This window comes from Typopeltis vanoorti, chromosome 11, assembly GCF_054136105.1.
Source record: "Typopeltis vanoorti isolate ZY-2024b chromosome 11, IOZ_Tvanoo_1.0, whole genome shotgun sequence".
Taxonomy (NCBI): Eukaryota; Metazoa; Arthropoda; class Arachnida; order Uropygi; family Thelyphonidae; genus Typopeltis; species Typopeltis vanoorti.
In genome coordinates this window covers 61,051,027-61,061,101 of record NC_143559.1, presented here as the reverse complement: position 1 = coordinate 61,061,101, position 10,075 = coordinate 61,051,027, and the positions used below count along the sequence as shown (strand labels likewise).

The window sequence follows — 10,075 nt, the reverse complement described above, 5'->3', positions numbered from 1 at the left end:
CACCACGCACCGTGTTCTAATTTTAACGATCTATTGTTAGTATTCTAGCTTGTATTTTTAAACTGTTCTTGTATTACCACTGACGATGGTCTGCTATTTCCAGACCGAAATATTTGGTTAAATAAATATCTTTCTTGTGATTACGTCATTATATCATTGAGACCAGTGATAGTATATACCGAGAGTGAAGATGAACTGAATATTGATATTACAAATGATTGTAACAATAAATAAAAATTAAGTACGAATTTGTAAATATCTTTATATAATAAAATATTTTTTTCTAAAAATCGTCTCATAAATTTGGGGTGCGTCTTATCGTCCGAAAAATACGGTATTTTTCTTGGAGACTTACGTCGGGTAGATCATTGTTAAATGGACGTCAGACATGTGCAGTTGAGTCTGCAGCTAAAACAATCCCGACAGTGGCGTCACCGTATTCGTGATGAGTTCAGATATCCAATATACCTTCCTCATGTTGCATCTATTCAGAGCGTATCCTAATACGAATTTCAGACAGCTGGATGCGACGAAATGATGGAATATTCTCCACTTAAAGAATCGTTATGGAAATCAGACTGGTAAAGCAGCCCATATAAAGTTCACGATCTCAGTGACGCGTTGAGATTGGCTGTCATGTGAAATTATGGAGGAATTTACCTTGATTTAGATACGTTGGTGTTACGATCCTTAGAAAGACTTCGGAATGCATTATACCCCTCTCATATAGGATCTAATCAGAGCCTAATACAAACTTTAGACAGAATGATGTAGACGAAATGCTGGAAGATTCTCCACTTAAAGAATGGTTGTGGAAATCCGACTGGAAAAACAATCCATACAAAGTTTCTCATCTCAGTGATGCCTTAAGATCCACTATCGTGTGGAAGTATGGAGGAATTTACCTTGATTTAGTTATGTTGGTGTTACGATCCTTAGAAAGATTTCGGAATGCATTATTTAAGGAATTTAACGAAGACGTGGGAAGTGCCATTCTCATCTTTGACAAACTTCACCGATTTTTGTTTCAGTGTCTTGTTGAGTACGCCAACACATACAGAGGTGATTTATGGGACCATAACGGACCCCACCTTTTACAGAGAGTGTTAAAGTCCAATTGTGCAGTGACAAAAGATCCTTCGAATAATAATTGTAACATTGCAGTTTTTAATCAAAGTGTGGCCTTTGCTTTTCCGTCTACGGAATGGAAAAAATATTTCGATCCATCAAATGCAAAAAACGCTGTAGCTAAATTTAGAGAAAGTTATTGTATTCACTTTTTTAATAAATTTAGCGAAGAATCTGTGGTGAGAATTGCAGAAAAGTGTGCATACGAAATCGCATCAAGAGAAAACTGTCCACTTACGAATGAGTATGCCAGGAGCATCGGAGTGATTTAGATTCTTGAATGTCTGTTTTTAATTGTAACGACATTCTCTCATAAAAGTAAAATGATTTAGTGTGATGTATATGTTAATGTACAGAACATTACAACTACAATTATCATCATTGCCAGTTAATACATATCCTTTGATGAACACTAATAGGAGATATAAACTTACCCCAAATATAAATCTCAGTAGTATCGCAACACTAGGCGTTTTCTCCATACATTACCACAAGATAATGACACACCCAGTATACTACGTAATACAATATTCTAATATTGATCAAACAGATATGCCAACAAACAGCTATATAGAAGCTGTTTAATGTGCTTAGAAACAAACTATTGATTCCGAAAACTGCACTTCATGCAAAGTCGGAATCCTCTGCAGAGTTACGGGATCACAAAATGATGTGAAAAATTGTCAACAAAGAATTAGTACCCGCAGAAAACATAAAGAAGATCGGATGCCTGATGACATACATGCAGCTGTTCTTCCAAATCTGAAAATATCCTGTATAATAACATTAAATTCGCACAGGATATAATATTTAACAAGACCAAAAAAATAATTCAACTACGTATTTAAATCAGACGGACCGATAAGAAAATGAAATACAATAAACGAAAATATTATCCGTTCTGTTATTCTCAAAATAATAAAGAAAATGTTTGAAATGAAACAAGGAAAATAAAACGAATAAACAACTATTCATTATTGCTCCTTCACTAGTCGTGAATCAAATAATGCAGTGCAATGTTCTTCAAACGGAACAATAAAGTACGCGCGAATCTCTAAAATATTTTACGACTTCTCCCTTAAAAAATAAATAATAACAAAGAAAATTTACGATGGTGCAGTCTCTATTGGAAATGCAACCACAGAACACTACGCAGCAATATTAAATTTCTACTTCGGCGCTAACCGCAGAATAACTAGTTTCAACATAGGTCACATAAAAAGGCAGTCAGTGAACTAAAGAACAGAAAAGTACAAGTTATTATGCAAATCCATAGGAGTTGGTACTTTTCGAATATGATAAATAAGCTGTCATTCAATAATACAAACCTTCCGTTTTATGTAGAACTAAAACTGCGTTGCTAGAATATTACAACCAAAAGAGACTGTTCCTGATTAATTCTGTTAATACATTCAACAGAAATCGACCAAACAGTGGCGTTTAGTGCAACAACACAGCGTATCACATTACATCACGCGATTGCAAGTGCAATGAACATCGTCATCCTTTCAATGAAAGTTTTTTTTTTTGTGTGTGTGTGTGTTTTTCGTGCGTGCTAAACTATAGGTATATAAGCAGTCAAAGCATGCCAAATTTACTTTTGAACGGTCTTAAAAGCAATAAACCATCAAATATCTTCATATAAGCTAAATTTAAGCTTCGAGAATGCTTGTAGAACTAATCATGAATGACAGGCGCAGATGAGTGAGAACTGCAGAACTGAAGATAATTATTTATTATCTTTATTGCTTATCTTCAGTTTAACCTTCTTTTCTCCACTATGGAAAACTTAAGATATTATTCCGATACATAAGTTCGTGAAATATCCACAGTTTCTTCAAAATGACCGCCCGATCAGTTTACTATCTAATTCAGGGAAAATTGGGAAAATTGCAGAAAAAAATAAACTATCTTGATTGTAAGGACCAAAGGACCAACAGATAAATTCAGGATGATACCAAACGAACAAATCAGTTTTGGACTTAACGACAGCAAATTCTAGTCTCGTCAATTATATTAGTAAAGGATACAACTAAAAACTACACACAAGTGCTGTATTACTGCACATGGCAAAGGCTTTAGAAAAATCTAACATTAAAGTTTTCTGTATAAGCTTATTTATGCAAATTTCCCAACAACCATGATACGATTAATTAAATCATATCTCGGTGTTAGAAAAACTGCAGGTCAAGGTTAATGCTATCCAGCGCACAATACAGCTGGAGTTCCACAAGGATCCTAATTGGTTCCACTTTTCCTGACAATCTACATGGCAGATGTCCCACAAAAGCCTCAAAAGACCATCGCAATTTTACTAACAAAATATCTCCGTCATTGTGCGGCAAGTCAAAGACTCCAATATACACCTTTTGTCCAAAAAGAAATCGATCGTTTCGAAAATAGAAGAAACAAGTGGATCCGCCTGTTGTATCTTTTAGTTATTAAAAGCGGCAACCTTAATTAATGCTGCGCCAACTACTTATGATATTTGTTTCTTTAAAAGGCGTATTATAGTGCAAAGAGTGACAGTGTGTTTAGACGAATGGCGGTCGGAAAATGAGTTTCAAACAGAGAGCTGCGATTGACTTTTGTGTTAAACTTGGTAAAGGTTTTCCAAAACCCATCAAATGCTTCATAAAGCATACCATAATGAATGCGCATCCCGTACTAAAGTTTATGAGTGGTTTAAGCGATTTCAAAGTGGTCGTGAGACGCTTGAGGACGACTAAAATCCGGGCCGTCCAAAACTGGACTGAGCGAAGTTAACATCCAAAAACTGTGTGTGATTTCATGAAAGAAAACCCAAAATCGTCTGTGAAATTGATTAAAGATGAATTGGGAAACCAACTTTGCACAACATTTTGACCGAGAATTTGGCCTTCGTAATTTGGTCCCCACAAGTTGACCGACTACCAAAAATTGTATCGAATTGAACACTGCATGGATCTCATTAAAACTGCTCGTAAGGACTCAACCTTCCTTGATACAATCGTTACTGATGACGAAACGTGGTATTTTAAGTATGAGCCCGAAACAAAGCGCTGGATTACTGAGTGGAGACAACCAGAAAAGGGGTTTCCGAAAAACGTCGCTTGGAGAAGTCAAAAGTAAACACAATGCTGATTTGTTTCTACGACTCCAAGGGCATAATCCACAAGGAATTCGTTCATGCTAGCCAAACGATCAATTGTGAGTTTTATCTCGAAGTTTGAAGCGATTGATAGCGAGAAATTATCGCGTCCGGCACAAATATCGTGACGTCCGACCGTTCGTCAAAACACACTGTCACTCTTGGCACTGTAACTCGGCTTCTAATGAAACAAATGTCATAAACAGTTGACACAACACTAATGAAGGTTGCTGCTTTCGACAACATAAAGACACAACAAGTGGCGGTATTAGCTTCTTCTATTTTCGAAACGTTTGGTTTGATTTTAGACAGATGGTATAATACCTCCGCCTTTGAAAAATGGTTCTTAATTGGCAGATTCAGGTACACCCAGAAAACGTACAGAGCCAAACTATTCATCAGATGGCTACATCCCCCAAAGGAGGTACTCAGGTCATCAATACTAAAATCCCATGGAAAACATAAACCAAATGCCAAGGGATACAATTGGCCAAAGGAATACGAATCACTCTCCACATAAAACTCATTTGCACGAAAGTATCCAAAGTAATTGATCAACTTTATTCCAAGATTAACCGACTCATCAGACTAAATGCAAGGATTAAACTATTACTCTTCCAGATGGTAATACGGTCTATAATTACTTATTCCTTGACAGCTTGGAGCCACACGTCCAAATGTAACATCCTAAGAGTCCAAAGAGTAAAAAAAAACAACAAATGTTTACGTATGATACTAGATTCTACATGATTCATCAGAAATGAAGTAATTCAATGCGAAACCAACATCCAATGCATCTCTTCTTTACTCCATTCATCGGCAGTAAATTACTTCTCAAATGCTACTATGCGTTTAAATCAACTGATGAAACAATCTACAACGAATTACAACAGTCAGGATCACTACAAGCAAAAATGATCTACAGCTATTCGAAGATCCACTGATTACACTTAATCTCGGAGTCCCCGAAGTGAGAGCTTAAAGCTCAGAAACTACTCGTAACCATATTATTAATTTTTCCACAGAAAAAAGGGAATATTAAAAGGGTATGCTTCACCCATCATATCAGTAGGGTTGTGTTTGTAAACGTAGCGTTGTTGTTAATTTTGAGTCATCTTCATATTTTCCAAAGACTGATCAAGTTTTTCTTAAACACAAACACGAAAGTAAATATTTGATTTAGTGATTATGTTCATCCACTTATATTTCTTCGGACGAGTAATCGGTTAATCTGAAGAGTAATAAGGGTGTATGAATAGAAGCAATAAATATCTAATACTCAGAGATTATAAAATTCTTGTGTCGATACTTATTTTTAAGGCATCTCGAGTTACACGTCTGTTGCCGCTTCAACAAACCTTCAATTCAAATGTTAATGCTGAGATCACTGCTGTTGTTATTATACTTAAACGAAACAAGTAATCGCACCAAAGATGCACTGGAAAGTTCATTACTGATCATTAGTCACTAGTTTCCACTCACCTTCGTATTAAATCTGCCAGATCTCTTGATTTGACTAGTTTGATCATCTTCCAGTCATATTTACATTTAATTATTCTAATGATAAATCAATTATTATTATGCACACTGCAGTTTTTGATATCATTAGGCATCAATTTTATCCCAGAAAACCACTTAAATTTTGCTTGTTCTCGGCCAACTAGATATTTTTCTCATCGGTGCTTCCACTTCCATGAAGTCTTTATGCTCTCTTTCTCAGTCATCATCAGGGTGTTTCAGAATAGCCATTATAACCACCCTAGTTATGACAGAGAGATATATTAGAGGGTAGCTCATTGTAGAATAGGTTTTCATTAGCAACTCATATCTCCAAACACAAGGTTGCAAAGATAAAAAGTTGAAACTTTTCTGGGTCTGTGTTCGCATGAGTTCAGCCACTGGTATGGATCAGGCCATTAACATCAGGGGTGGTTTGAGGTGACTAGGGAAAGAATGTGTACGTAATTTTATCGTCAGTTCAACCACAACAAACTGTTGATCAGCAAATTGACACGTTTCAATAGAATCTGCCACAATCAATAGTTTTAATGACATCTCAGGTTCAGGTCATTTTGAAACCAGAAAAGTCCTCTCCCTTGCGTAGACAACGTAGTGTCGCATTACAGCACATCATATTCATGGACGGTGTTAAATTACACGAATGCCGACCTATGACTTGGATTTGCGCACAGCGATTCCCACATCGTTCAACTCGATTGTACGTCCTGTTTGGAAATCAGTGGTTGCAGTAAACCGGCTCGGTTAATTCCAAAAGGTGTGATGATGGAGCTGCAAGAATTGCCAAATCTGACTTCGGAGGAGAAGTGCTTCGTCAGATTGAAGAGAACACTTCTGTAAGTACTGTCGCATGAAGTATCCCTAATCCCAGCACTTCGTGAACTCTGAATGCCGATCGTCTCCATACCTTCTGGAATTAAGTTCGAGCAGCAAACTAACCTATTTTGCACCACCGGTTGGATTGTGTAAGTAGTTCAGTCAACTTCGTGAAGGAGAGCCTCAATTCCCAGGATGGAACTTTATTTTCTAGGGAAGGTAAGTAAAATTTCCCCAACATTCACATTTGGTCCAGGGACAACACTCACAGTATGTCGTACCGTATATTCTTCCACCTAGCCTGAACGGCCACAAATACTTGATGTAACTGCAGGAGACATTGCCAGAGTTGTTGGAAAATCCGTTGTTGCATATTACGCGCCACATGTAGTATCATTAGGAGGGTGTGTCATCACACCCTTCACCTGACATCCGACACTACGTTTGATGAGTGATTTGGCAGAGGTGGACCAGTGGCAAAGCCTGCACGTTCAGTGGCACATTGTCCCAGAACACAAAAAGGTGTCTCGAGACAACACGAACATCGTGAATTAAAATTAAATGTGACATCGCTAGAAGATTTGTTGCATGTATACTGGCTGCAACTAGCGAGATCCAAACCACGACTGCATTTTTGAAAGCGTGCGCGAGAAATTAGAGATCAGATCAGATTTTGATTACCAACTTAGGAATCGTGTGGATTTGGTGGTCACAATATCGAGCACCTTGACCCCTGTGTCTGCTGTTTATGTTCTTTGTGATGTTCAAACAAAACCTTTTGGCTTGTACCACGGTAACGGTACAATTGGGGCTCCTAAGTTGGTAATCAAAATCTGATCTATCCTAAACACCCTACATACCTTATAAGCATAATATATATATATATATATGTTGCAATATATCTTAAATATTGGAAATAAGACTATATTTAACTAAATTTCAGAAAAAACCTACGGTCAAACCATAGTGCAATTAATCAACTTGATCAGTGGAATAAGTAGCATCTGAAAAGTGTGAACCTTCTTTGCTTCGAATCTAATTCAGTTCTTTTGCACCTGTATTATGAATTCTGAAGCACTCGTCCAGCACATGCTCACATGTTATGAGCAAACTCTTTTATCTGATCTTACTACTCTCTTTTGTAGGTGACAGTAACATCCGTGTGATGTGATGATAGATGAAACACTAGCATTCAGTTCTCAGGAATGCAAGCTCACATTTGGTACACGAGAGTCTTTTTTTTTTATGCAGTGAGAAACGCTTCTATATGAATGAATAATAATTCATTATTTGATGACATCCAAGTTTGCAATAAAATTTGTAATAAGCAATTAGTAATGGTTGCTTTAGAAATAGCGCAACTGCAGTACAATTATTTAAAATGCATAAAAGATCTATTTTGAAAACATTAACAGCAAAACAGTCAAGATTAGCAATGATGTCACACCACGTGACTTTGACGACTACAATTTAACTGTTCACTCGAGATACGGCTGTTCTATTGGCTCAAGATCATCTCATTCTCGATTTAATTATTAGACATGGATTTTACGGTACTTTAAGCGAAATAACATTAAAAACTATTCTCATAATCAACTAATTATGGCGTATTAAATGATTGCACCGTAACGTTGTTAGAGGTGAAACAGCGATTACAATGCTAAATTAGTATTGTCACATGTTTTGCTATGAAAACCGATCTATCTTTCTCCCCCCCCCCTCCTTCTCTCTCTCTGTATATATCCGACAGAGAATATCCGTATTTGTCAGATATCTTATGTTAGCTTTATTTGAATAATAAGTACAGTTAACATTTAATAGTTACATACCGAAGAATAAATTAGACAAAAAAATGTTAAGAAAAAAACAGAAATAAAAAGAACTTGAATAATCTTTTAATGTCGATTTAAGTTTCAAGTCATCTGAAAGCTTCCTGTTTTCAAAGATAATAAAATTAGTTATTTATAGCCACTGTTTCTAATCAGTCAGCATAGTTTTGAATTTGTGTGTGTTTGAGCCTACAGGAAACAATTGCAAAATTGTCAGGCATGATGGAGTAGGTTGTGTGTGTGTGTGTGTGTGTGTGTGTGTGTGTGTGTGTGTGTGTGTGTGTGTGTGTGTGTGTGTGTGTGTGTGTGTGTGTGTGTGTGTGTGTGTGTGTGTGTGTGTGTGTGTTTACACGTTCTATGCAATATCCATAATGGTTCAACCAAATCAAAGAAACAGTTAACTAAGTTATGGCGCAAAAAAAAAGTATTGAACTACGAGAACCCCACCCACACACACTATGAGAAATGCTGTTCGACTGCATTCACATTAATAGAAGAGCTCGTGCAGAGTCAATGCCATTATAATTAGCTGTTGCAATGATGATGAGGTTGGAAGAAAAGATGTTTATTGCTGAGCATTATTTTCGTTCAGTTGGAAGAGCAAATGGACAACGACTGCGGCATCGTTGAGGGCAGTTTGTTTGTCGCTTCCGTAAGTGTTCCTTAAGCAATGGTGTCATTCACTAAATCGAGAGGTTTCGACGTACGGGGAGTGTTCTGCCGTAATGCAAAGGGCACACGAAGTGCAAAAAATGCCCGTACCCTTAAAGGTCTCCTGATCTCACATCACTTGATGACTTCCTTTGTGGGGTATGTTAAAGGAATATGTATTCCATCATGACCCACCTTCAAACCTTGATGAACTAAGGGATGAAATTACACGATATGTCCAGCAGATGGCCAAACCTTTGCTCTCCAAGATGGCGAAGAATCTTCGCATGCGCGAAGAAACCTGTCTTGAAAAATACGGTGCCATTTCGAGCACACAATCTACTGTCATTAATTCGATGGTAGATTACGTGCTTTATTCGACCACCGATAGTTGTGGATATGCATATCATCAAGTGTAAACATATCTTGCTTTGTTAATAAACCCCTTCACTCCTTAGCTTACATCGTTATAGTTTTTTTTGCTCCCTACTGTATTTTTGTTTGAAGTAATGATTTATAACATGTTAACTCATTCAATATTTCGCGAATAATATTGTATTATTTATGTCAAAATACTGAGAATATGTCGATATAGTTTGGATTATTTTCTCCAATGCAACCACGTGACCAGATCAGAAGAATTCGTTCTTCTTTCTCTCAAAACTATTCTATCGAGCGAAAAAGATCCAAATTCTGTGGAATTTGATAATTTTTTGCCATCTCTTTCCTAAAACCATATCGTAATAGCCCTTTTCTTATGTTAAGGTGCATCGGTATGTTGAAGGACATATGAGTCAGTTCTGTAAAATTGCCACTAAATAAGAAGCACTATTTATCCAGAAGTGTTGCATATCCATCCGACATTTTCTCATCAGGCCTCATAGGGATAAGATATTCCCCAGCCATCATTTACCCTCACTACCATTCCACCGATGTAAAAAACCGTAGTGTGATTCATCGTACAACATCAGCGACTTCTAATGCTCCATAGACCTGTCGCGAT

General features: G+C 36.9%; 1 protein-coding gene across 1 annotated transcript; it reads left to right on the top strand.

Annotated features, from left to right (window-relative positions):
- Positions 1-779: 779 nt before the first annotated feature.
- LOC150101643 (lactosylceramide 4-alpha-galactosyltransferase-like) lies at positions 780-1,400 on the top strand. Its single transcript, XM_090399872.1, has one exon. It carries the CDS (start codon positions 780-782, stop codon positions 1,398-1,400), a length of 621 nt encoding a protein of 206 aa, XP_090255998.1.
- Positions 1,401-10,075: the final 8,675 nt, after the last annotated feature.